Source organism: Narcine bancroftii, chromosome 3 (genome assembly GCF_036971445.1).
Source record: "Narcine bancroftii isolate sNarBan1 chromosome 3, sNarBan1.hap1, whole genome shotgun sequence".
In the NCBI taxonomy this organism is placed as follows: domain Eukaryota; kingdom Metazoa; phylum Chordata; class Chondrichthyes; order Torpediniformes; family Narcinidae; genus Narcine; species Narcine bancroftii.
In genome coordinates this window covers 230,753,077-230,780,632 of record NC_091471.1, presented here as the reverse complement: position 1 = coordinate 230,780,632, position 27,556 = coordinate 230,753,077, and the positions used below count along the sequence as shown (strand labels likewise).

At 49.7% G+C, this 27,556-nt stretch overlaps 1 protein-coding gene across 1 annotated transcript; it reads left to right on the top strand.

Moving 5' to 3' along the window:
• The first annotated feature begins 9,527 nt into the window (after positions 1–9,527).
• On the top strand, positions 9,528–26,820 carry lig1 (ligase I, DNA, ATP-dependent). Its single transcript, XM_069926838.1, has 23 exons — positions 9,528–9,769; positions 10,248–10,316; positions 10,566–10,758; positions 13,003–13,102; positions 13,752–13,853; positions 14,408–14,737; positions 15,098–15,182; positions 15,581–15,691; positions 15,852–15,908; positions 16,567–16,739; positions 17,903–18,069; positions 18,485–18,561; positions 18,854–18,945; positions 19,657–19,744; positions 20,389–20,474; positions 20,982–21,097; positions 21,598–21,693; positions 22,491–22,601; positions 22,694–22,765; positions 23,121–23,265; positions 24,037–24,119; positions 25,125–25,277; positions 26,761–26,820. The coding sequence occupies exons 1-23, from the start codon at positions 9,753–9,755 to the stop codon at positions 26,809–26,811; spliced, it is 2,574 nt and encodes an 857-aa protein (XP_069782939.1). The 5' UTR covers positions 9,528–9,752; the 3' UTR covers positions 26,812–26,820.
• Positions 26,821–27,556: the final 736 nt, after the last annotated feature.

Sequence of the window (27,556 nt, the reverse complement as noted above, 5' to 3'; positions counted from 1 at the left end):
GAGAATGCTATCGGACCATTCACCCTTAATATTGACAGTAAAGCTAGAGGACATTCCTCCAAGAATGTATAGATGGAGATTAAACCCCAAGCTACTTAAAAGACAGGATTTTAGAGAATTTATTGAAAAACAATTAAAAATGTATTTTGAAGTAAATACGGAATCAGTGGAAGATAAGTTTATACTATGGGACGCAATGAAAGCATTCATTAGAGGGCAAATAATAAGTTATGTAACCAAGATGAAGAAGGACTATAATCAGGAAACAGAGCAGTTGGAAAGGGAAATAGTAAACATAGAAAAAAAATTAGCAATGAAGGAAGATACAACTAAAAGAAGAGAATTGGCGGATAAAAAAAATAAAATATGAAACATTACAAACATATAAGGTAGGGAAGAATATAATGAAGACAAAACAGAAATATTATGAACTAGGTGAAAAAACGCACAAAATCCTAGCATGGCAGCTTAAGACAGAGCAAGCTAAGAAAATGGTATTGGCATCAAGGAAAAAAGACAAACAAATTACATATAATCCAAAAGAAATTAAGGAAAACTTTAGAGAATTCTATGAACAATTATACTGAACTGAAAACGAAGGGAAAGAAGGGAAAATAGATGAATTTTTGACTAAAATTGAACTACCAAAACTACAAATAGAGGAACAAAATAAATTAACAGAACCATTTGGAACAGTAGAAATACAAGAGATAATAAAAAAATTACCAAATAATAAGACACCAGGAGAGGATGGATTTCCAATAGAATTCTACAAAACATTTAAAGACTTATTAATACTGCCCCTCCTGGATGTAATCAACCAGATTGATGAGACACAAAACTTACCAGATTCATGTAAAACAGCAATAATTACAGTAATACTAAAACAAGGGAAAGATCCACTCTCAGCAGCGTCATATAGACTAATATCTTTGCTAAACACAGATTATAAGATAATAGCTAAACTATTAGCAAACAGATTAGCAGAACAGGTACCGAAAATGGTAAATTTAGACCAAACTGGATTTATCAAAAAAAGACGCACAACAGACAATATTTGTAAATTTATTAACTTAATTTATGCAGTAGAAGGAAATAAAGCACCTACAGTAGCAGTTGCTTTAGACGCAGAGAAGGCCTTCGACAGAGTAGAATGGAATTATTTGTTCAAAGTATTGCAAAAATTCAGTTTACCGGAGAAGTATATTAATTGGATTAAAGCATTATATAAGGGACCGTTAGCGAAAGTGACAGTAAATGGACATGTATCAAAGCAATTTAACTTAAGCAGGTCAACGCGGCAGGGATGCCCACTATTACCTTTATTGTTTGCGCTAGCTATAGAACCACTAGCAGAATTGATAAGAATAGATAATAATATAAAAGGAATAAAAATAAAAGACAGGGAATATAAAATCAGTCTATTTGCGGATGATGTTATAGTGTACTTAACAGAACCAGAACTATCAATAAAAGAATTATATAAGAAATTGAAGGAATATGGAGAAGTGTCGGGTTACAAGATAAACGTAAATAAAAGTGAAGCAATGCCTATGAATAATGCGGATTTCTCAAAATTTAAGAAGGAATCTCCATTCAGATGGCAAATGCAGGCAATAAGATACCTAGGTGTACAAATAAACAAAAATCTAGGCCAATTATATAAACTCAATTACAAAAATTACAGGACGATTTAGAGCATTGGAAAGATCTACCACTAACACTGATAGGAAGGATAAACTGTATTAAAATGAACATTTTTCCAAGGATATTATACTTATTTCAGGCATTGCCAATACAACTGACAGAAAAATTCTTCAAAGAGTTAAAGAAAATAATAAGGAAATTTTTATGGAGAGGGGGGAAACCGAGGATAGCACTAGATAAATTAACAGAATGGTATAAACAAGGAGGCTTACAATTGCCAAACTTCAAAAATTATTATAGAGCCGCACAATTAAGATACCTATCAGATTTTTATCAAACAAGGGAAAAACCAGACTGGACGAGATTAGAATTAGATAAAATAGGGGAAAAGATACCTGAACACATATTATATAAATGGGACGAAAAATTGGTACAACATAGAACTTCTCCAGTATTACATCATCTCCTCAATATTTGGAAGAAGATTCATGTAGAAAGAAATAAAACAAATTATCAATTACCAAAACTAATATTGACACAAAATAAGCTACTCCCTTTTACAATAGATAACCTTTCCTTTAGAGAATGGGAAAAAAAAGGGATTAAAAGAATAGAAAATTGTTTTTCAGGAAGTAGATTCTTATCCTTTGAACAAATGAGAGATAAGTACAATATAACTGGAGATACAGCGCTGGCATATTACCAACTGAGATCCTACTTGAAAGATAAATTAGGAAGCAATTTGAGTTTACCAGAGGGAAGTAACCTTGAATATGTGATTACAGATGCAATGTTAATCAAAAGATTTATAACAAATATGTATATTAAACTGCAAGAAAAGGAGAATGAGGAAACAAATGGTAAAACTAAATAAAAATGGGAACAAGATTTAAATATAAAGATAAAAAAGGAAACATGGGAGAAATTATGTTCTGGAACGATGAGAAATACAATAAATACGAGGCTACGTATGATACAATATAATTGGTTACACAGACTATACATTACACCGCAAAAGTTAAATAAATGGGACCCAACAGTATCTGATAGATGTTTTCGATGTAAAAAAGAAATGGGAACAACAATTCATGCAATCTGGACATGTGAGAGAGTAGAAAAATTTTGGGATGATCTCAATCAGATATTAAATAAAATAACAGAAAACAATATACCAAAGAATCCAGAGATCTTTCTCCTAAGTAACATAAAAAACAAAGAATTTGGAATTGATTTGGAGGATGCACAAAAAAGATTTGTTAAGATAGCCCTAGCCGTAGCAAAAAAATGTATTATGTCAACCTGGAAATTGGAAGATAATTTGAAAATACAACAATGGTATATAGAAATGAATAAATGTATTCCATTGGAAAAAATAACATATAGTTTAAGAAATAATATTGAAATATTTGAACAAGTCTGGGAGCCTTACATTAAATACAATAGCGAAAACCTACCGGGTCAAACATTACCTAAGTTGATGGAAGGAGAAGGAAAGAAAAGAATGGACACAGTAGAATTTCTGGTGTATTTTTATTGAATGACAACATTGTCTGACTGGTTTAATGCAACCTAGATTGTATACCTAAAATGGATGAGAAGTGGGGGGGAGGGGTGGCTTGGGAGGAGGGAGGGGTGGGGGAGAAAAAGTAACTGTATATGTGTGAAAAAAAAGTGTATATCATGGCTAATGTGATTTATGGAGTGAAAAATAAAAAATTAAAAAAAAATAAAAGATAAAATAAACGCTTTCATTGCATCCCATAGTATAAACTTATCTTTCACTGATTCCGTATTTATTTCAAAGTACATTTTAACTTGTCTTTCAATGAATTCTCTAAAATCCTGCCTTTTAAGTAGCATGGAGTTTAATCTCCATCTCTACATTCTTGGAGGGATGTCCTCTAACTCTATTGTCAATATCAAGGGTGAATGGTCCGATAATATTCTAGCTTTATATTCTGTTTTTCTTACTCTGTCTTGCATACGAGCTTATAACAGAAATAGGTCTATTCTTGAGTATGTTTTATGTCTACCCGAATAATATGAATATTCCTTTTCCTTTGGGTGTTGTTTCCTCCATATATCCAAAAGTTGCATTTCTTGCATCGATTTAATTATAAATTTGGTTACTTTGTTCTTTCTGTGAATTTTTTTCCCAGTTTTATCCATATTTGAATCCAAATTAAGGTTGAAATCCCCTCCTATTAATATGTTCCCTTGCGTATCTGCTATCTTCAAAAAAAATCTTGCATAAACTTTTGATCTTCTTCGTTAGGTGAATATACATTGAGTAGATTCCAAAACTCTGAATATATCTGACATTTTATCATTACATATCTCCCCGCTGGATCTATTATTTCCTCTACTATTTTAATTGGTACATTTTTACTGATTAATATAGCTACTCCTCTTGCTTTTGAATTATACGACGCTGCTGTTACATGTCCTACCCAATCTCTCTTTAATTTCTTGTGCCCCAATTCAGTTAAATGTGTTTCTTGCATAAATGCTATATCAATTTTTTCTTTTTTCAGTAAATTTAGCAGTTTCTTCCTTTTGATTTGGTTATGTATTCCGTTAATATTTAAAGTCATATAGTTCAACGTAGCCATTTCATACTTTGTTTATCTTCCCTTTCCATTTCCTCATCATCACCTTTCCTTCTTAACCATTTCTGCTTTCTTGTTTTGAACACTTTATAAGACAACATTTCTAAAACATCAAACATTTCCCTTATTCTCCTATCTAAAATTTCTTTAACCCCACTATCCCCTCCCCTTCCTCAGTTGCCCTTTATCCCTTGTCGGGCAACCACATCTCCCCTCTCCATTTGGATTTGCGAATTCACTCACAAGCGTCAACTGATTTTACAGTGACCGTAACTCCTCCCCACCCAGACCCCCCCGGAAAAGATTTCAATTTTCATATATAACAAAGGTCACTCTTTTAATTCCCTCTTTATTCCCTCTATTCCCTTTCATTCCCTTATTAATTCTAATCTATACTCTATATATTTCCCTCTAAATATGGATACACTCATGTATACACATCTATATATATATATATATATGTATACCCATATACACACATACATATAGTTCGTGGTCATTTTTACTCTCATTACATGTCTTCATCTCTCTGCTTGTTTTGTAGTTCTGCAAATTTTCGTGCTTCCTCTGGATCCAAGAATAGTCTGTTTTGTTGCTCTGGAATAACTATTTTAAGTACCGCTGGGTACTTTAACATAAATTTATATCCTTTTTTCCATAGGATCGTTTTTGCTGTATTGAACTCCTTCCTCTTCTTCAGGAGTTCAAAACTTATGTCTGGATAGAAAAAAATTTTTTGACCTTTATATTCCAGTGGCTTTTTTTCTTCTCTTATTTTCTTCATTGCTTTCTCCAATATATTTCCTCTTGTTGTATATCTTAAGAATTTTACTAAAATGGATCTTGGTTTTTGCTGCGGTTGTGGTTTTGGGGCTAATGTTCTATGTGCCCTCTCTATTTCCATTTCTTCCTGTAATTCTGGTCTTCCTAGGACCCTGGGGATCCAATCTTTTATAAATTCTCTCATATTCTTGCCTTCTTCATCTTCCTTAAGGCCCACTATCTTTATATTATTTCTTCTATTATAGTTTTCCATTATATCTATCTTCTGAGCTAACAGCTTATGTGTTTCTTTAACTAGTAGAGGAAGTCCTCTACTTCCATTTCTACGATTATTTCTCATTCTTCCACATTATCCATTCTTTTTCCTATCTCTGATATGACCATTTCTATTTTATTCATTTTATTCATTTTTTCTTCTGCAGTCTTAATTCTTTTTATCTCATTAAATTCTTGTAATTGCCATTCTTTTACTGATTCCATATATTCTTTAAAAAAAAATATATCCATTGTCCTGCCTTTCCCTTCTTCTTCCATTTCTCTATGTTCTTCTTCTTCTTCTTCCTCTGGATTGGCCATCTGTTGTTTCCTTGTTTTCTTTTTGCTCTCTTCTTTCTTGTTTTCGTTGTTTTCTGTGTTCTCTTCCTGTTGCTGTGTTGCAGCTGTCACTCTCAGCTGTGGAGATCGACTCCTCAGCTGTTCCCCCCTCCCGTCAGTGAGTCGCGCATGCGCAGTTGCGCACTTTTACTTGGCTCCGCGAGCCATTTTTGTAGTCCCGGGCTCGGGACTTCCACTGACCTGAGGGAGTGGGCTTCTCTCTCCGCGGCGGGCCTCCTCGGACAGGTAAGGCCTTCACCTTCTTCTTCCGATGTTCTTTCATCTTCTCTTCTTCCTGTTGTTTTCGACTTTTCTCTCTTCGCTGCCATTTTCTTCTCACCTTTATTTTAACTTTGTTTTAATTTTTACTCTTGTACCTTTGTGTTTTGTGCATTTTTTTTTCAACTTTTCCGGAGAGGGCTGGAATTCCCTGACCGGCCACTACTCCATCACGTGACTCCTCCCTGTAGGTAAAAGCTTGAGAGTAGACAGTACTGGCTAGTGGGCCCCTTCTTATCAGGAGCCCCAAGGATGCAAGGATCTGGTTCAGGCTGGTACAATGACATAAGGTAGCTTATAGCTAGTACTGCGCTTATAGAGACATGAATATTAACTTAGACACTCCTAAGGAGGGAATGAACTAATTAAAATAACATGCGATGTAAAAAGGAGGAGGAACTGAGTGATACTTGGATTGATGGAAGGGAGAAGAATAATATTGTAATGTACTAAGATTTTGATTGGAAGAAGGTAAATGAAGGTGGGGTGATATTGAGCCCGGGACTGTACAAAAGAGTGATGATTCTGAACCTCCGGAGCGTCTACAGACCAGGAGCACCCGACTCTGCAGACTCGAAATAAAGCTGAACCTGTTCTCCAAGACTTTGTCTCCAGAGTAGTGATTTTTTTTAACATTTTTTATTTTTCACACTATAAACCACATTGATCAAGATACATAAATTTTCCTTTTCAAATATATACAGTGTCGTTTTCTCCCCCCCTCCCTCTTCCCATCCCACCCTCCCTACCTCCCCTCCCATTCATTTAAAGTTCAGAATCTAAGATACATTAAACCCGTCAAACAATGTTGTCACTCAATGAAAACAAATAAGAATTTCCACTGAGTCAATTCTTTTCATTCCCTTCTCCTTCTGTCATTTTAGGTGGTAGATGTCCCCGGTAGGTTTTCTCTATTGTGTTTCATGTATGGCTCCCATATTTGTTCAAATATTGTAATATTATTTCTTAAATTATATGTTATTTTTTCTAATGGAATACATTTCTTCATTTCTATATACCATTGTTGTATTCTCAAGTTATCTTCTAATTTCCAGGCTGACATAATACATTCTTTTGCTACAGCTAGGGCTATCCTAACAAATCTTTTTTGTGCACCATCCAAATCAAGTCCTAATTCTTTGTTTTTTATGTTACTTAGGTGGTAGATCTCTGGGTTTTTTGATATATTACTTTTTGTGATTTTATTTCATATCTGGTTTAGATTCCCAAAATTTTTTCACTTTCTCACATGTCCAGATTGCATGAATTGTTGTTCCCATTTCCTTTTTACAGCGAAAACATCTGTCAGATTCTGTTGGGTGCCATTTATTTAACTTTTGAGGTGTAATATATAGCCTGTGTATCCAGTTATATTGTATCATACGTAACCTCATATTTATTGTATTTCTCATAGATCCTGTGCATAACTTCTCCCATGTTTCATTCTTTATCTTTATGTTTAGATCTTGTTCCCATTTTTGTTTAGTTTTACTATTTGTTTCCTCGTTCTCCTTTTCTTGTAGTTTAATATACATGTTTGTTATAATTTTTTTCATTATCATTGTGTCTGTAATCACATATTCAAAATTACTTCCCTCTGGTAACCTCAGACTGCTTCCCAATTTGTCCTTCAAGTATGTTTTCAGTTGGTGGTATGCAAACATTGTATCGTGAGTTATATTATATTTATCCTTCATTTGTTCAAAGGATAGTAATTTATTTCCTGAAAAGCAATTTTCTATTCTTTTGATTCCTTTTTCCTCCCATTCTCTAAAGGAAAGGTTATCTATTGTAAAAGGGATTAGCTGATTTTGCGTCAGTATTAGTTTTAGTAGTTGGTAATTTGCTTTATTCCTTTCCACATGAATCTTCTTCCAAATATTGAGGAGATGATGTAATACTGGAGAATTCCTATGTTGTACCAACTGATTTTGCAGTGACCGTAACTCCTCCCCACCCAGCCCCCCCCAGAAAAGATTCCAATTTTCATATACAACACTCTCTTAATTCCCTCCTTACTTCCTCTCTTCCCTTTCTTTCCCTTATTAATTCTTATCTATACACTATATATTTTCCTTTAAATACGCATACACTCATGTACACACATATATACATACACACACACATATATATAATATATATACCCATATACACACATACATATAGTTCGTGGTCATTTTTGCTCTCGTTACATGTCTTCATCTCTCTGTCTGTCTTGTAGTTGTTCTGCAAATTTTTGTGCTTCCTCCGGATCCGAGAATAGTCTGTTTTGCTGCCCTGGAATAACTATTTTAAGTACCGCTGGGTACTTTAGCATAAATTTATATCCTTTTTTCCATAGGATCGCTTTTGCTATATTAAACTCCTTTCTCTTCTTCAGGAGTTCAAAACTTATGTCTGGATAGAAAAAAATTTTTTGACCTTTTTATTCCATTGGCTTTTTGTCTTCTCTTATTTTCTTCATTGCTTTCTCCAATATATTTTCTCTTGTTGTACATCTTAGGAATTTTACTAAAATGGATCTTGGTTTTTGTTGTGGCTGTGGTTTAGGGGCTAATGTTCTATGTGCCCTCTCTATTTCCATTTCTTCCTGTAATTCTGGTCTTCCTAGGACCCTGGGTATCCAATCTTTTATAAATTCTCTCATATTCTTGCCTTCTTCATCTTCCTTAAGGCCCACTATCTTTATATTATTTCTTCTATTATTCTTTCTTTGGCTTGGCTTCGCGGACGAAGATTTATGGAGGGGGTAAAAAGTCCACGTCAGCTGCAGGCTCGTTTGTGGCTCACAAGTCCGATGCGGGACAGGCAGACACTGACATCCTGAACACATTGTGTGCGCATTAAACTATTCTATGCAGATAATGTCAGAGGTGTTCATGGGTATAATATATTGGTGAAGCATTTTTCTAGCATATGATCCTTCAATTTCAAAATCATTTACTGTAGAATTTATATTTTATCCTTTGTTAGATTGCCCCCAAAATTGTAGACATAATTAATTCTTAAAATATCAATAATAATAAGTAAGATGGATTCACCAAGGCTTAATTTGAACATATCTATTAATTACAACAGGAAGCAAAAGGTAAATAAATGTTATTGTTAAATCCAGGTTAAGTGTTTAAAATGGACACATTCAGAGTGCCCAAAAATATTGCATATAGTCTCATTGCAAACACATCTGCCCAAAGATTTTTTTTTTGTAATTATTTATCGCACCATGAATCCTAGCAACCAAAATATTTTCAGATGTATCTCTTTAAATATGCACGGTGACAGTGGGATGGGGCTGGAAAATGGTCCAGTACAGACTAGAAGGGCCGAAGGGCCTGTGTCTTTGCTGTTCGAAAGTTCGAACGAGAAAACATTTGAGTTTAAATGTGAACAGGGTGACCTGTAAAATCTGGCGACCAGAGGGAGAAGGGCGAGTTGGGGGCCAATCAACGTCGCTTTCCCTCCCTCTTGACCAATTAGCCTCACTCTTCCTTCTAACCAATCAGCATCGCTCTTTCCTCCTCCCGGCCATTCACAGTTGTTCTCCCCGTCCAATCTGTCGCCCTCCCACCCTCCCGACCAATCACTTGTAAGATTTGCGGCCGAGCTGCAGGGACAAGAGTTTTGATTGGATCACCGTGGATATGGGAGAGAGCGACGCTGATTAGATCAGAGGCCTACCTCGGCTCCGCCTTCCTCCGCGCTCTCATTGGCCCGGGCGACCGGAAGCAGCGGAACGGGGCGCGAGCTCACCGGAAGCGGCGGAACGGGGCGCGAGTTCACTGGAAGCGGGAGTTTTGGGCGCCAACCGACTTCGGTGCCGGCGGGAGGGCGACTGTTACCATGCAACGGAGCATCGCGTGAGCGGGGGAGGAAACACATGACTGAGGGGGACGGGACCGTGGAGGGACATGTGACCGTGGGGGACGGGGACGGGACCTTAAGAGACGTGACCGTGGGAGAGACACGTGATCAGTGGGTGGGGGGGGTGGTGTCAGTGTGACCCCTTGACACTGGGATAGGTGTATCTGACCAGACCCGGGGGGGAGGGGGGTCAGTCTGACCCCGTGACCCCTTGACTGCGAGGGTGGGTCATGACACGGGGGGGTGATCTTTAGACCAGCACTGTGATCCTATTACCCTGGGAGTGTGGGTCAGATTGACCCTGTGATCCCTTATAATTCTATGACCCCATGATGATGGGTCAGACTGACCCTGTAACCCCATGACCCTGGGAGGGTGGGTCAGACCAACCCCATGACGCTGGGAGAGGGGTTCAGACTGACCCTATGAACCCGAGAACATGGGGAACTGCTGACTCTCCTCCTACCTCCCCAGGTCCTTCTTCCAACCCCTGGATGGGGTCCGGCGTCTGCACGGTGGAGAGCACAAGCCCAATGCTCAGCGGTGAGTCCCCCTCCCCGCTCCCTCTCCCACTTCCCCCTACCCCCTCTCCCCCCTGCCTCATCCTCCCCTCTTTCCGTCTCCCCTTATCCCATTCTTCTCCCCTACCCTCCCCCCTTTCCATCCCTCTCTCTTCCTCTCTCACTCCTGCCCTCCTCTCACTCCCGCTCTCCTCTCACTCCCCCGCCTCCCCCAACTGACCTTGTTCCCTTTCCCACTCTCCCCCCACCCCCCCCCCCCCCCCCACCGCAGTTTCTCAAAGTCTCCTCTAAAGCCTCGGAATGTCCAGAGCACAGAGGAACCGGGCGAATCGCCAGTAAAGAGGGTGGCCTGCAGGCTGGGCCATGTGATTGATAGCGATGAGGAGGAGGAAGGGCCGGGTGACGTCGAGAAACAGGAGGTTCCAGAGCGGGGGTCTGGGTCACCCCCAGCGGATGTAGGAGAGGTGAGCATGGGGCATCCCTTTCTCCATCCCACAGAGGCTCCAGGGGAGGGAGGTGGTCTGCCTGTCTCTCTCTCTCTTTCTCTCTCTCTCTCTCTCTCTCTCTCTCTTTCCCTCCCTCCCTCCCTCCCTCACCCTGTCCCACAGAGACCCTGGGGAAGAAGGATGGGTCTCTCTCTCACTCACTCTACCCCTCTACCCCCCCACCCCATGCCGCAGATACCTTGGGGAAGAAAGATGGGTCTCTTTCTCTCTCTCTCTCTCTCTCTTTCTGTCCCACAGTATTCCTGGGAGGGGGAGAGAGGGCTCTCATCAGACCACCATAAGACTTTGGAACAGAAATGAGTAATTTAGCCCATCAAGTCATTCCTATTCCATCATGAGCTGATCCTTCTCCCACTCCCCAGCCTTCTCCACATATGACAGCCTGACTATCCAGATACCTATCAATCTCTGCCTTAAATAGACCCAATGACCCGTCCTCCACAGCTGCCCATGGTAGCAAATTCCAGAGGTTCATTGCCCTTGGGCTGAAGAAATTTCTCCGCATCTCTGTTCTAAGAGGATGCCCTCCAGTCCTAAAGTTGTGCCCTTTAGTCCCAGACTCTCCCACCGTGGGGAGAGTCTACATCTACTCTGCACCTTTCAACGTTCAAAATGTTTCAGTGAGATTTTCTACCTTCATTCCCCTCAATTCCAACGAGTACAGGCTGAGAGCCATCAAACGCTCCACGTATGATAACCCTTTCATTCTTGGAATCATCCTTGTGAACCTCCTGAACCCTCTCCAATGCCAGTGCATCCTTTCTTACACGAGGAGCCCAAAACTGTTCCCTGTTCTCCAAGTGAGGCCTCACCACTGCCCTATAAAGTCTCAACATCACATCCGTGCTCTGTCATCCTGTTGAGAGGGATAAGGTACAAGAGCAGGGATGTGATGTTGAGACTATAGGGCACTGGTGAGGCCTCACTTGGAGAACGGGGAACAGTTTTGGGTGCCGTATTTACTGGCGTTCGAGAGGGTTCAGAGAAAATTCACTAGAATGATACCAGTAATGGGTTAGCACATGTCGGCTCTTGAACTGTACTCTGGAGGACAGAAGGATGAGGGAGAACCTCCTAGAGACATTTCGAATACTGAAAGACCTGGGCAGAGTAGATGTGACAAAGATGTTCCCAATAGTGGGTGAGTCTCGGACAAGAGGGCACTAGTTCAGGATAAAAGAACATCAATTTAAAACAGAGACGTTTCTACAGCTAGAAGGGGGTGAGTCTGTGGAACCTGTTGCCACAGGTGACCGTGGGAGCGAGGTCGTGGGATGTATTTAAGGCAGAGACGGACAGGTATTTGATCAGTCAGGGCATTAAGGGTTATGGGGAGAAGGCTGGTTCTTGGAAGGTCGTTACCAGTGCTACATCGTTCAGAACACGAAGGTTCATTCCATCTGATCCATGAGACTTACCCATCCTTCAGTTTCCCTAGCACCTTCTTTCTGGTGATCACCTTGTTTCTTTGACATCCTTGGAAGTCCTAACCCTGCTCATGTCTTCCGCAGTGTTGCCTGATGTCATCTCCTTGTCTCCCATCAAAATTTCTCCTATGCGGTTTTCTATCAGTCTCACCTCTCTTTTTTACTATTAATATACTGTACTTAAAAAAGCTTTTTACCCTCCTTTTTGATGTTATTTGCTAGGCTCCTTTTCAAAGTTAATCTTTTCCTTCCTAAGTTGCCTTCCATAAAAGCATCCTAGGCACAACATCGAGGGATGAAGGGCCTGTACTGTGCTATAGTGTTCTATGTCCACCTCTTGAGGTCCTGCTTTTTAACTCTCTATATTCCCTCTTCAGGACCTCATCTCCACTCCTACCTACGTCATTGGTCCCCACGTGCACCATGACATCCGGCTGCTTGCCCTACCCCTCCAGAAAAACTCGATCAGAGACGTCCCTAACCCTGGCACCTGGGAGGCAACAAACCCCGATCTCGTTCACCGAACCTCCTATCCACACACCTAACCAATGGGTTCCCAATCATTATCACTCTTCTCACCCCTTCTCTTCTGAGCCGAGGGGCCAGTTTCTGTGCCTCTGGGGATGACCACCCTGCAGGCCCTCCTTCTAGGCTCCCATTATTCCCCCAGGGACCTCGTCCTTTCCTGGCCCACAGGGACGACACGAGGTTGAAGCGAGTCAATGTATTCCAATTTCCCTCCAACCCACCCCACAATAATCTCCCTTCTCCGCAGCCTCGAGGACGCCGGACACCCTCGCCCCCCTCTGATGGAACATCAGTGACGCAGCTGTCCCCCTCGGACGCTCCTGCAGACCCCCCCAGGAGGAGAACAGGTAGGATGGCTTCACCTCTCACCCATCATCCCCCCTCTCGGTCTCCCTCTCCATCTTCCCCCACTTCCCAGCCCACTCCCTGTCTCCTCCCCCATCTCCCCCCTCCAATCTCCCCCCGTCCCATCTTCCCCCTCTCCACCCACACCTCCCTACTCCCTCTCTCACCCCAAGCACCCTCCACACCCACACCCACACCCCCACCCCCTCTTCCCCATCCCCTCCCCGTCTCCCACTCCATCATCTCCCTTTCCTCCTCCCCTCAGCTGACTCCCTACACCAACCCTCCCCGAATTCTGTGCCGTTGACGTGCCCCCTCCCCATTTCTCGAGCCGTTGATGTTTAGAGGATGGCACAGTTGGCCCAATGGTTAGTGTAACACTGTTACAGCACCAGCGATCGGGACGGGGGTTTGAATCCCATGCTGTCTGTAAGGAGTTTGTATGTTCTCCCCGTGTCTGTGTGGGTTTTCCCCGGGGGCTCCAATTTCCTCCCACTCTTTGAAACGTACGGGGTTGCAGGTTAATGGGGTGTAAATTGGGTAGCACGGCCCCTTGGGCTGAAATGGCCTGTACCATGCTGTAAGACTAAATTAAAAATTTGCAAACCCTTCCCCGTTCTTGTGTCATTGATATATTGCCTTTCTCTGCAGCTCGCAAGCAGTTTGGTGTGAAACGGAAGAGTGAGGGGGCGAGATGGGAGGAGGGAGGTAGGGAGGAACAGGACGGCAAGGCCAAACGCAGATGTGTGGAAGGTAACGGGGAGGAAGGGGAGGGGTGGGGTCCTCGGGGAATGAGGGGGAAGGGCAGAGAGGGAAGGGGAGGGAGGGGGAAGGATTGGGGTGGGAGTGGAGAGGGATGGGGACCAAGAGGATTAAGGGTGAGAGGTCCACAGGGTGGGAGGGGATGGGGTATGTGGAGGGGATGGGGTATGTGGAGGGAAGGGAAGGGGTGGGAGTGAGGGGGAAGGGTCGGGTCCGTGGGGAGGGGAGAGAGGTGGGGTCTGAGGGGAGTAAGGCTGAGAGCTGGGTCCACAGGGATGGAGGGGAAGAGGTGGGGTACATGGAAGGGATGTCATGGTCCACGTGGGGATCAATGACATAGGTAGGAGTGGAGATGAGGTCTTGAAGAGGGAATATAGAGAGTTAGAAAAGAAGTTAAAAAGCAGGACCTCAAGAGGGGTGGTGTGGGGAGTGGTGGGGTTGGAGGGGGAAGGGATGTCTCGGGAAAGCGACCTCCTTCCTGCGTCCCCAGCAAATCACCATGAACCCTTCCCTTCACCACCAACCCCTTGCTATATTCCCGACAGTGAAAGAGGAGAGGAGCCCAGAGATGGAGACAGGGATTGGATTGCAGGGTCCGTCTTCCGGACAGGCGGAGAACAGGGTACAGCTTGGGGACAAGGAGAAGGAGGCACTCTGTGAGCAGCAGGAGATTGGTGGAGATTTTGTCCATGGGGAAGGTGTTGAGGTTGAAGAGAGGCAGAAGGAGTCACCTCGAAGAGTGGACCCCCAGGAGAGAGGAGAGGGGCTGGGAGCCTCGCAGGAGAAGGCAGCAGGCAAAGGGTCAGTGTCCAGTGGGGTCGGAGACGTCGGAAAGGAGGAAGAGAAAAGCAAGGCTTCAATCAACAGCTTCTTCGGTGAGAAACCGTTGCTTGGCAACCAGTGGGGACATATGGTGTGAGGGTAGGGTCTGTGGGGAGAGAAGGAGAAGGGGTGAGGTCCATGGGGAGGGAGGGCAAGGGGGGGAAGGTGAGCAGAGGGAAGGGGTGAGGATGGAGGGGAAGGGCTGGGTGGGAGTGGGTGGCTGGGGGAAGGGGTGGGGAGGAGGGGAAGGGCTGGGGGGATAGAATGAGGAAGGGGTGGGGAGGCAGAGGAAGGGATAGGAGGGCGGGTTTGGGGAAGGAGGGAGAAGGGTCCTTTTATGAGGAAGGGGTGTGATTGACCTGGGGAGTGGGGGAATGACAGGAAAGTAATAGCGTTGGTGAATTTGCTCACAGCTCCCCGGAAATCTTGCTCCAAACAAGAGTCGAAGGTCAATAACAGTAACTCCCCAAGCCAGGCCACAAAATCAAGTGTCAATGGGTGAGTCGAGATGTCTCCAAGGGTCTGAATGTTCCCATTTCACCGGTATATTCCCTGGGACCTCATCTCTGTCTCTGTATACTCCCTCTGTACAAACCCTGTCTCCCCCCCTCCAAACACTCCCCGGGACCCCGTCATCCCCTTTAAGGTCCCTGGACCCCTCATCCCCTGTACGCTCCCCAGGACCCCATTTCCCTCCTTACACTCTCTGGGACCACATCTCCCTCCTGAACACTCCCTGAGACCTCGTCTTCCCCTCTGTACATTTCCTGGGACCCCCTCCGGGACCCTGTCTCCCCCTATATATTCCCCAGGATCCTGTTCCTCCCTTTACACTCCCCATCTCGGTGTGCAGGGTCTTGAATATCAGAGGCTCAGTAATTCTCTTGTCTTCACAGCTCCTTCCTTCCTCTTCGAGGGAGCGTGGAGCAGACAGGGGCCCGTATTTATTGCCCCACACGACTACACTACCACCCCATCGAGGATGCCTGCTGGAGTCCAGGGCAGAGGTAAGGAAGGTCCCGTGTATCAGGAAAAGGAGGGAAGTGGGTGATCCCCTTCATGTGCTGACGTATGTACTCTTTCTCCCCCTTCCCGTCTCTCTCTCTCCTCTCTCTCTCTCTCTCTCTCTCTCTCTCTCTCTCTGTCCCCCTCAACCCCCTTGCACAGGGTTCCTTACCTGGCTGTGGCAATCACCTTCGAGAAGATTGAGGGCGAATCAGCGCGGTGAGACTGATGTTTTTACCTGTGGCAGTGCTCAGAAAGGCGTGCTCCAGGGGAAAATTGGGGAGGGTGTGCTTCGGGGGAAGGTTGGGGAGGATGCGCTCTGTGGAAGGGGAGGTCAGGAAGGGTCTAGGGAGAGGTTGGGGAGGGTCCAGGGAAAGGTCAGGGAGGGTCCATGGGAAGGTCAGGAAGGGTGCGCTGCAGGGGATGGTAGCGGAGGGTCCAGGGTGAAGGTCGCATAGGGTCCGGATGGAAGGTCGCGGGGAGTCTGGGGGGAAGATCGCGGAGGGTCCAGGGGAAAGGACGGGGAGGGTGCGCTCTGGGGGTGGGTCCAGGGGAAGGTAGCAGAGGATCTGGGGGAAGGTTTGGAGGTCATGCTTCAGTTTGGGAGGTCGTACTCCGGGGCAGTGCAGGGTTTCTGTCCACTATCGTCTCACCCCTGACCCCTGATCCCTTCCTACTGACCTCTGTCCCTAACCCATGTCCTCTGACCCCTACCCCTGCCTCCTGATCCCTACCCTCTGCACCTGCATCCCTGCCCCTCACACCTCCCCTCTGACTTCTGACAACTACTCCATGTCTCCTCCCCTGCCCCCTCACCTCTACCCCATTCACCTGACCCCTGCCCCTCACCTCTGCCCCCCTGCCCTCTGCCCTACAGCCTGAGAAACGTGGAGACACTGAGCAATCTTCTGCGCTCTGTCATTGCTCTGAGTCCCGATGACCTGCTCCCCTGCATCTACTTGTGCCTCAACCAGCTGGGGCCGGCCTACCTGGGCCTGGAGCTGGGTGTGGGTGAATTTCTGCTCATCAAGGCTGTAGCTCAGGCAACAGGTCGGCTGGCCCTGGGAACTGGGCTCCCTCCCTCCGTACCTTCCTCCACCCCTCTCTCCCTCCTTCCCTCTGCATCCTTCATCACTCCCTTTTTCCCTCACCCTCCTTCCCTCCCTCTGACTCCTTCCCTCCGCACTTTCCTCCATGCTTCCCTCTGACCCTCTCCCTCCCTCCGCACTTTCCTCCATCCCTCTCTTCCTTGCACCCCTCCATCCCTCCCTCCCTCCTGCACTCTCCATCTTTCCCTCCCTCCCACCCCCTCTGCTCCCTTCATCCTTCCCTCTGTACCTCTTCCCACACATTCCTCCATCTCTCCTACCTTCCCTCCCTCCGCTCCTTTCTCTATCCCTCCCTCCGCACTTTCCTCCATCCTTCCCTCTGACCCTCTCTCCCTCCCTCCGCACTTTCCTCCATCCCTCTCTTCCCTGCACCCCTCCATCCCTCCCTCCCTCCTGCACTCTCCATCTTTCCCTCCCTCCCACCCCCTCTGCTCCCTTCATCCTTCCCTCTGTACCTCTCCCCACACATTCCTCCATCTCTCCTACCTTCCCTCCCTCCGCTCCGTTCTCTATCCCTCCCTCCCTCCGCACCTTCCTCCAACCCCTCCCTCGCTTTTTTCACACCTCCCTCCGCTCCTTTGCTCCTTCCTTCATCCCTCCCTCTGTCCCTCTCTCCCCGCACATTCCTCCATCCCTCGCTCCGCACCTTCCTCCAACCCCTCCTCGCTCCATCCACATCTCTCTCCGCCCCTTCCTTCCTTCTGCACCTCCCTCTATCCCTCTCTCCCTCTTCCCTCCCCCTCCCTCTATCCTTCCTCTGCACCTTCCTCCCTCCCCTCCCACCTTCCATCCCTCCACACTTTCCTCCATCCCCCTCCTCTCTCGCCATCCCCTCTCCATTTCTCCCTACATCTCTCCTTCTGCATCTTCCTCCAATCCTCTCACCCTCCCTCCACACCTTCCTCTGTCTCCGTCTTTCCCTCCATCCCTCTCTCCCTCACCCTCCTTCTGTCTCACACCCTCCCTCTCTTTCCTTCCCTCTCCGTCAGTCCCCCTCCCTCCCTCCGCACCCACTTTTCTCCCTTCCTCACTTTCTGCCTCTTCCTACGACCCCATTATCCCTCTTTCCCTCCTCTTTCCCCCTCATGCTCCCTCTCTCCACAGGCCGCCATGTGGACCGGGTAAAGCAGGAGGCTCAGGAGAAGGGAGATCTGGGGCTGGTGGCAGAGAGCAGCCGCAGTACCCAGCGCACCATGTTCACACCGGCCCCTCTCACCCTGCACGCCGTCCACAGCAAGCTGAAGGAGATTGCCCACTTGACTGGGAGTGCGGTGAGGGCTCAGAGAGGCGTGGCAAGGGGGATGGGAGGGAAGGAGAGCAGGGGAGGAGGTCAGGGTGGGAGCAGGAGGGAAGTGGAGTGGGAGGGTGAGAGGGAGGTCACAGGAGGAGAGAGAAAGGCAGATGAGGGTTTAGAGGGAGGGAGGAGGTGGTCGAGAGAGAGGGGAAGTGAGGGCTGGGGGACAGGAAGGGAGGGAAGGGCCTGAGGAAGAGAGGGCGGGCAGAAGTGGGTGGGAGGGTCAGAGGGGGACAGGTAGAATGGGCATTGGAGAGGGGTGAGGTGGGCAGGGGAGATGGGAAGGGGAGGACGAGAAATGGGGGTAGATGGTGGGCAGAAAGGGGTGGGGGATGATGAGGGAGTATAGGTGAGGGGACGGGACTAATTTTTTCACCCCTTCTCCCCCACAGTCCATGAACAAGAAGATGGAGGTGATCAAGGGACTGCTGGTAGCGTGTCGACAGTCCGAAGCTCGATACCTGGTCCGGTACAGGCTGAGAAACCTCCCCCCCGGCCCCCGCCAGGAACATAAACCTCCCCCTTGTGAGAACTCATCCCCTGCCCGAGCCCCCCCCCACTTCACAGGAAACTCACACCTCTACACCATTGCCAAGAACCTACCCCACCTCCCCCAAGCTGAGAAAGCCATTCCCCTTGCCAATTACCCACCCACCCTGCTGAGTAAGTCCTCACTCTCCCTCTCTCCCTCCCTCTTCCTGATCCCCCTCCCTCTCTCTCTTTCCCCCCTCCCCATGGTACTGATCCTTCTCTTTCTCCAGCTCCCTTGAGGGGAAACTGCGGATCGGTTTGGCTGAACAGTCGGTTCTCACAGCCATCGCGCAGGCTGTGTGTCTGACACCGCCGGGACAGGGTGAGTCCATTTTCGCTGTTCTCGCTGTCTCCCTGTTCCCGCCGTTCTCCCGGTTTCCCCATCCCCGTTCTCGCTATCTCCCCATCTTCACCTTATCCTAGTTCTCCATCCCACATTCTTGCCTTCTCCCTGTTCTCACTGTCTCCCCACTCTCCATCCCCTGTTCTCGCCATCCCTTTTGCTCACCGTACCCTTGTTCTCGCTGTCCCGCCATTCTCACCGTTCCCCTGTTCTTGCCTTTCCCCATGACCCCTGTTCTCACCATTCCCCTGGTTCCCACCATTCTTGCAGTTTCCCTGTTCCTCTGATCTCACCATCCCCATTTCGCTGTATCCCTGTTCCCCCTGAATCCCCATCCCCCACATTCCCATTCTTCCCTCACCCCCCTGGGGCAGGGTCTGTCTGGCTGACTCCTGATTCCCTCCGATGGAGGGCAGTTTGATGTCTGTTTGTGCTGATCGGTGTCCATCTCCCCATCTGGGACAACCTCTTGCTTGTGGGTGCTGACCCTTGCTCTGTGATAACCTGTGACCCCTGCTCTGGGATGATCCTGCACTGGTACAACCCCTAACCCTTTCTCTGCAATAACCTCTGACCCCTGCTCTGGGATGACCTCTGTCCCTTGCTTTGGGATGACCCCTAACCCTTGCTCTGCAATAACCTCTGACCCTTGCTTTGGGATGACCTCTGATCCAGTCACTGTTTCTGCAGGGGTGTTGGACGCCGGGAAGGGGATGTCGGCTGAGTCTCGTCGCTCTTGGATCGAGGAGAAGACCCTCCTCCTCAAACAAACCTACTGGTGGGTGGTGGAGGGAGCTCCTGTGACTCTGTCCTCCCTCCCTCTGTTCATCACATTCCCTCCCTCCCTCTCTCCCTCTGTGGTTGTCCTCCCTCTCTCTCTCCCTTCCCTCTCTCCCTCATGTTTCTTCCCTCTGTCACCTTCCCTCCCTCTTTCCCGTTCCCACCTTTCCTCCCTCTGTCACCTGCCCTCCCTCCTTCACCTTGCTTCTCTCCCTCCATTCCATAACCCTGGCTTCCCCCCCCCCATCACCTCTCTGACCACTGGCCCTTCTCCCTTGGTGCTGATTTTGCTTGCTTTCCAGTGACCCCTGACCTCTCCTGGTGCAGACCACTGACCCCTTCCACATGGACCCCTGACCCCCACTTCGGCACTGCCCCATCCCGCCGCTGACCCCTGACCCCTCGGCGCAGTGGTTGTCCCCTCCTGACGCTGACTCCTCCCAGTGCTGAACCCTGACCCCTGACTCCTGCTCCTGACTCCTCAATGCTGACCCCCTGACTTCTACCAGTGCTGACCCTTGACCTATCTGATGCTGACCCCTGACTCCTCCCGGCGCGCACCCCTGATCCATCCCGGCACTGATCCCTCCCAGCGCTATACTTTGACCCTTCTGGTGTTGACCCTTGACCCTTGCATCCCAGTGAGATGCCGAACTATGAGATGATTGTCCGCGTTCTGCTGAAGGACGGGATCGATGAGTTACCCCGACAATGTCACCTGACCCCAGGTACATGCTGTATGCAGGGGGTTGGAGTCAGAGGGTGTAGGGCAGGGTCTGGTGGGGTCAGACGGTGCGGGAAGGACTGATGGTTTCAGAGGGCGAGGGGGAAGAACTGGTGGGGCCAGGGAGCAGGGAGGGGCTTGTGGGGTCAGAGGGCGTGGGGGCAGTAGGTCAGAGGGTGCGTGGGAGAGACCAGTGGGATCAGAGGGTGTTTGGAGTGGGCAGTGAGGTCAGAAGGTGCAGGGGGAGGGACCAGTGGGGTCAGATGGAATGGGTTTATGCCAGTGGAGTTAAAGGACATGGGAAGGGGCCAATAGGGTCAGAGGGCATGGGGGGGTGATGTGGTCAAAGGGCATGGGTGTTTGAGGCGGTGGGGTGAGAACACGGGGAAGGATTGGTGGGGTCAGAGTTAGTGATGGGGGATGTGGTTCAGGGTCAGGCGTTGTGAGGGGAACTCTGGGTTCGGTTAGGTCAGTCTGGTCAAGACATAACTCCCCCCCCCCTCCTCCTCAGGGATCCCCCTGAAGCCAATGCTGGCCCATCCGACCCGAGGCATCGACCAGGTGCTGAGCCGCTTCGAGGCAGCCACCTTCGTCTGCGAGTACAAGTATGACGGCGAGCGGGCCCAGGTGGGTGTCACCCATGGAGATGGGTGTCAGTCTTGGAGACGGGTGTTACCCAGAGATGGGTATCTCCCACAGAGGCGTGTATTACCTGCAGAGACGGATGTTACCCATGGAGACGGAACACCTAGGGTGATGGGTGTTACCCAGGGGCAGAGGCTATCACCCATGGAGACACGTCATCCAAAGGGAGGGTGTGTCACGGGGAGGGGCCCTAATATTTCATCTGTCCCGTCCCCATCTCCCTCACCCCTTCTCCCTGCCCCGTCCTTGTCTCCCTCACCCCTCTCCCTACCCTGTGTCATCCCTACCTCTCTCCCTGCCCCATGGACCCTGTCCCACCCCCTTCTCCCTGTCCCATTCCCATCTCCCCCACCCCCTCTCCCTACCCTGTCACCCCTACCCCTCTCCCTGCCCTGTGGACCCCGTCTCCCTCACCCCTGTACCCTGTCCCGTGGACCCTGTATCCCCATCCAGGGCTCCGCTGAGCTGTCCCTCTCCCTTAGATTCACCTCCTAGAGTCGGGCGAGGTCCACATCTACAGTCGGAACCAGGAGAACAACACCAGCAAGTACCCTGACATCGTCAGACGTATGGACAAGGTGGGCCAAACATCTGCCTCCATGGCTGGGGTGTGGGGGGGAAACAGGTAGACTGAGATGGTGTGGAGAAAGAGGTAGATGGAAGACAGAGTGAGTAGAGAATGGAAATGAGTAGGAGAGGGGGAGAGAGACATTGAGGGATGAGAAAGGTTGAATGAGGGGGTAAGAGGGCAAAGGCAGGGAGAGAGAGAGGGGTCCGAGAGGGAGGGAGCAGAAAGTGCTGGAACAGGCTTGAGAATGGGGATGGTATAGGTGACCAGTACAGAGGCTGGGATGGGTGTGGAGACAGATATAGGGGACGAAAAGGATGTGGGCAAGTTTACAGGGGATGGGACAGGAGTGGGGATGTTACAGGGGACGGATGGGCGTTGGGATGATTACGGGATGGACTGGCGAGGGGACCGTTACAGGGGATGAATGGACTTTGGGACAGTTACAGGAGACACTTACAGGGGACAGACAGGCGTGGGGATAGTTACGGGTGACATACAGTGGTTAGAGGGGACGGATGGGCATGGGGACGCTTACAGAGGACGGACGGGCATTGGGATAGTTACAGGTGACATACAGTGGTTACAGGGGACAGATGTGCATGGGGATGCTTACAGGGGACAGACATGTGTGGGGACGCTTACAGGGGACGGACGGGCATGGGGACGCTTACAGGGGACGGACGGGCATGGGGACAGTTACAGGGGACGGATGGGTGTGGTGATAGTTACAGGGGAAGGGATAGGTGTGGGGATGATAACGTGTTGGACCAGTGTCCATGCTGATGTACGTTCCTGTGGATCCAGGTGCGGATGCCCCACGTCCGGTCCTGTGTCCTGGACACTGAGGCAGTCGCCTGGGACGTGAAGAAGCAGCAGATTCAACCCTTCCAGGTGCTCACCACACGCAAGAGGAAGGTGAGTGGGGCTGGAGGGTAGCACCAGGACCCTGCTGTGCTCCCTCCCCATTTGACCTCCCATTGGACAACCGTATTCTCTCCCTTTTGCAGGACGTGGATGCGGCCAACATCACCGTTCAGGTCTGTGTTTATGCCTTCGATCTGCTCTTCCTCAACGGAGAGGTGAGAATTATGCCCTCCCTTCCTCCCTTCTTTCCTTCATCTGTCCCCTCCAACCCTCTCCCTCTGTCCCCCTCCCTCCTCCCCCTTCATCCATTCCCTCCAGCCCCTTCTATTCCTCCATTCCACTCCCTTTGCCCCCATTCACTCCCTCTCCATTTTCCACCCTCCCTCTGTCCCCTTTCACACCGTCACTGTGCCCTCCATCCCTCCCTTCATTCTGTACCTCCCCCTTCTATCCCTCTCCTCCCTCCTGTTCCCCACCATCTTCTTCCCTCACCCTCTACTCCCTCACTGTCTCTTACCTTCCCCCATCCTCTCTATCTCCCCCACGCCCTCACCATCTCTGTCCCCACAGTCTCTGGTCAAGGCACCATTCTCCAGGCGCCGGAAACTGCTGAGAGACTCTTTTGTGGAGGTGGAGGGAGAGTTCATCTTTGCCCAGTCCATGATCAGTGGGAACACCGAGGACATTGCTGAGTTCCTCGAACAGTCTATCAGAGGTGAGTGGGTGCAGAGCACGGGCTCTCTGTGTGTGTAAACATCTGCCAACTGACAGATCTGTGTGTGTGTGAACATCTGTCTGACTGACAAATCTGGGTGTGTGTGTATGTCTGTCTGACTGACAGATCAGTGTGTATCTGTGTACGTAGGTGAACATCTGTCTGACTGACAGATCTGTGTGAATGTCTGACTGACAGATCTGTGTGTGAACGCCTGTCTGACTGACAGATCTGTCTGCGTGTGTGTGTGAACGTCTGTCTGACTGACAGATCTCTGTGTGGGTGTGTGAACGTCTGTCTGACTGACAGATCTGTGTGTGTGAACGTCTGTCTGACTGACAGATCCGTGTGTGTGAGAGAACACCTGTCTGACTGACAGATCTGTGTGTGAACGTTTGTCTGACAGGTCAGTGTGTGTGAACGTCTGTCTGACTGACAGATCCATGTGTGTGTGTGAATGTCTGTCTGACTGACATCAGTGTGTGTGAACACCTGTCTGTCTGACAGATCAGTGTGTGTGAATGTCTGACTGACAGATCTGTGCGCGTGCGTGTGTGAACGTCTGACAGATCTGTGTGTGTGCGTGTGTGAACGCCTGTCTGATTGACAGATCTGTGTGTGTGAACGTCTGTCTGACTGAAGAATCCGTGTGCGTGTGTGAACATCTGACTGAGTGACATGTTTGTGGGGTGTGAACAGTCAGACTGCTCGGACAGTCAGACCGAATGAGGCCTGAGACTCTCAGCCCTAGACTTACTCATTCTGCTGCAGATTCGTGTGAGGGGCTGATGGTCAAAACATTGGACATGGACGCTACATATGAAATCGCCAAACGGTCACACAACTGGCTGAAGGTAGCACAGCGACATAGGGCCGAACGGCCACGTGCACCCTCTCCGTTAATCCCACCCCCCACTCTTCCCTGGAATCTCAGCCACTGTCTGACCCTTACACCCTGGTCACCAGACCCCTCGCAATCCCTGACTCTGTGTGACCCTGTGAGACCTCAGACCACTTTTAAAATATCTAAAATATACTCTATTTACAATAAATAATGTAAATAGGGAATTCATTCAAAGCCGTTACCCCACCCCCCCCCCCCATGTTCCCATCAGTGTAGATGGTTACACTGTCCTCTCCACACCCCGTGACCACCTGCGACCTCTTGTCGTTACACCCCCAACAGTGTCACTCCAATCAGTGTAGACGGTTTCACTGTCCTCTCCACAATCCGTGAGCACCTGCGACCCCTCGTTGCTTCTCCCCCCTCGGATCTTCTCCTCGATCTCAGTTGGATGGACTGTGGTCCTTCCCCGCATGGCCCTCATGTTGGCGTTGCTGAACCTCTGCACGTTCTTCAGAGCATCCTCGTGGGCCTGGAACGTGCCAGTTGGCAGCATTCCCTTCACTGACACCTGCATGTGCTGGAAGACCAGCAGGTTTTGGGCATCTTTCATCGAGCCGATGGCTTTCCAGCAGTTCTGGGTGTTGGACTATGGGTCTGGGATCTATCCCTGGGAATGAGAAGTAGGTCCAACTGCTGCTGATAATGAACTGTGACGAAGCCCCCCCCCCCCCCCCCCCCCCGCATCCTTCGCCACACACTGAACAAATCTGTATTCAGCAAAGAGGTGGGCTGCCATCTTCGCTCCACTCCACCCGTCTCCGTTCCCCTGCGGCCATCTCCATTACCCCGCGGACGTCTCTGTCCCCCCCGCAGCTGTCTCTGAAGACGCGTGGGCTACGTTCCTTTTGTACATGTTGCACATTGCTTTTCTCACCGCTGGCCAGGCTGGTGATGAGGCATTCTGCCTGATGTCCTGCTCTTCTCACTTGGTCTCTCTCTTCCCCCACTCCAGCTGAAGAAAGACTACCTGGAGGGTGTGGGCGACTCCCTGGACCTGGTGGTGATCGGGGCCTTTCATGGTCGGGGCAAGAGGGCCGGCCTGTACGGAGGCTTCCTGCTCGCCTGCTTCCAGGAGGACGATGAGGAGTTCCAATCCATCTGCAAGGTGAAAGGGCAACGAGGGGGCTGGACTGATCCCTGTCCCCCACCCACCCACTGTCTCCATACCCCACCCTCCATCTCACTCTCCCACCCTCTGTCTTCTACACTCTGTCCCCATCTCTCCCCTTTTATCACCCTTCTATCCATTTCTCCCCTTTATCCTAATTTTTCACTCCGACCTCAAATCTATCTTCCCCCTCCCCGACATTCCCCTTTTTTTATGTCCCCCTCTCTCCACCCCTTCCCCCCTCTCTCCTCCCCATTTTCCCCCTTTCCCTCTCCCTCCCCCTCTCTCTCACCCTCCATCCACTCTCTACCCCCCTCCCCTTTCCTCCTCTCCCCTTCCCCCACATCTCTCCCCCCCACCTCTGTCCTCCACTTCTCTCCCCCTCCTCTCTCTCCCCCTCCTCTCTTCCCCCTCCTCTCTTTCCCCCTCCTCTCTTTCCCCCTCCTCTCTTTCCCCCTCCTCTCTTTCCCCCTCCTCTCTTTCCCCCTCCTCTCTTTCCCCCTCCTCTCTTTCCCCCTCCTCTCTTTCCCCCTCCTCTCTTTCCCCCTCCTCTCTTTCCCCCTCCTCTCTTTCCCGCTCCTCTCTCTCCCCCTCTCTCCCGCTCCTCTCTCTCTCTCCCCTCCTCTCTCTCTCCCCTCTCTCTCTCCCCTCCTCTCTCTCTCCCCTCCTCTCTCTCTCCCCTCCTCTCTCTCTCCCCTCCTCTCTCTCTCCCCTCCTCTCTCTCCCCTCCTCTCTCTCCCCCTCCTCTCTCTCCCCCTCCTCTCTCTCCCCCTCCTCTCTCTCCCCCTCCTCTCTCTCCCCCTCCTCTCTCTCCCCCTCCTCTCTCTCCCCCTCCTCTCTCTCCACCTCCTCTCTCTCCCCCTCCTCTCTCTCCCCCTCCTCTCTCTCCCCCTCCTCTCTCTCCCCCTCCTCTCTCTCCCCCTCCTCTCTCTCCCCCTCCTCTCTCTCCCCCTCCTCTCTCCCCCTCCTCTCTCTCCCCTCCTCTCTCTCCCCCTCCTCTCTCTCCCCCTCCTCTCTCTCTCCCCCTCCTCTCTCTCCCCCTCCTCTCTCTCCCCCTCCTCTCTCTCCCCCTCCTCTCTCTCCCCCTCCTCTCTCTCCCCCTCCTCTCTCTCCCCCTCCTCTCTCTCCCCCTCCTCTCTCTCCCCCTCCTCTCTCTCCCCCTCCTCTCTCTCCCCCTCCTCTCTCTCCCCCTCCTCTCTCTCCCCCTCCTCTCTCTCCCCCTCCTCTCTCTCCCCCTCCTCTCTCTCCCCCTCCTCTCTCTCCCCCTCCTCTCTCTCCCCCTCCTCTCTCTCCCCCTCCTCTCTCTCCCCCTCCTCTCTCTCCCCCTCCTCTCTCTCCCCCTCCTCTCTCTCCCCCCTCCTCTCTCTCCCCCTCCTCTCTCTCCCCCCTCCTCTCTCCTTTCCCCTTCCCTCCCACCCTCTCTTTCTCTCTTCCCACCTCTCTCCCCCATCTCTGATTCGGTGCTGTGAACTCTCCCCAGATCGGAACTGGGTTCAAAGACGAGGAGCTGGAACAACACGCACAGTTCTAGCTGGAACAACACGCACAGTTCTTCAAGGTAGGAAGTGATCTGCATGCTCAACCGAGCAGGACTGAGGCCCTGCATCACCTCTCCCATCCTGCTTTACAGGGACAGGCAGGGCTCATTCAGTATCCACTCTTCCTCTACGCCTCCCTTTCCCCATCTCTCTCCTCCCCCTCCCCTCCTCTCCCTGACATCTCTCCTTTCTCCTACCCCCTCCTCACCCCAACTCTCCTGCCCCCTCGTCCCTCCTCTCCATGCCCCCCTTCCCCCTCTCCACCCCATCCCCTTCCTCTCCACCCCATCCCCTTCCTCTCCACCCCATCCCCTTCCTCTCCACCCCATCCCCTTCCTCTCCACCCCATCCCCTTCCTCTCCACCCCATCCCCTTCCTCTCCACCCCATCCCCTTCCTCTCCACCCCATCCCCTTCCTCTTCACCCCATCCCCTTCCTCTCCACCCCATCCCCTTCCTCTCACCCCATCCCTTCCTCTCCACCCCATCCCCTTCCTCTCCACCCCATCCCCTTCCTCTCCTCATCCCCTTCCTCTCCTCCTCTCTGTCTCGCCTCCTCCTCTCCTTGACATGTCTCCTCCTCTGCACTTCCAGGACCACATCATCGACACACCCCGCCCCTATTACCGGTGGGACAGTTCGGTGGAGCCTGACCACTGGTTCGAACCCGTGCAGGTCTGGGAGGTGAAGTGTGCGGACCTTTCCATATCCCCCATATACAGAGCCGCCCTGGGCTGGT

Bases quoted from the DNA above. Each gene is read 5' to 3' on its own strand.
- lig1 (XM_069926838.1), top strand. The intron at 18,946-19,656 runs GTGAGTCCATTT...CTGTTTCTGCAG, and splicing joins TCTGACACCGCCGGGACAGG to GGGTGTTGGACGCCGGGAAG. The intron at 20,475-20,981 runs GTACATGCTGTA...CCTCCTCCTCAG, and splicing joins ACAATGTCACCTGACCCCAG to GGATCCCCCTGAAGCCAATG.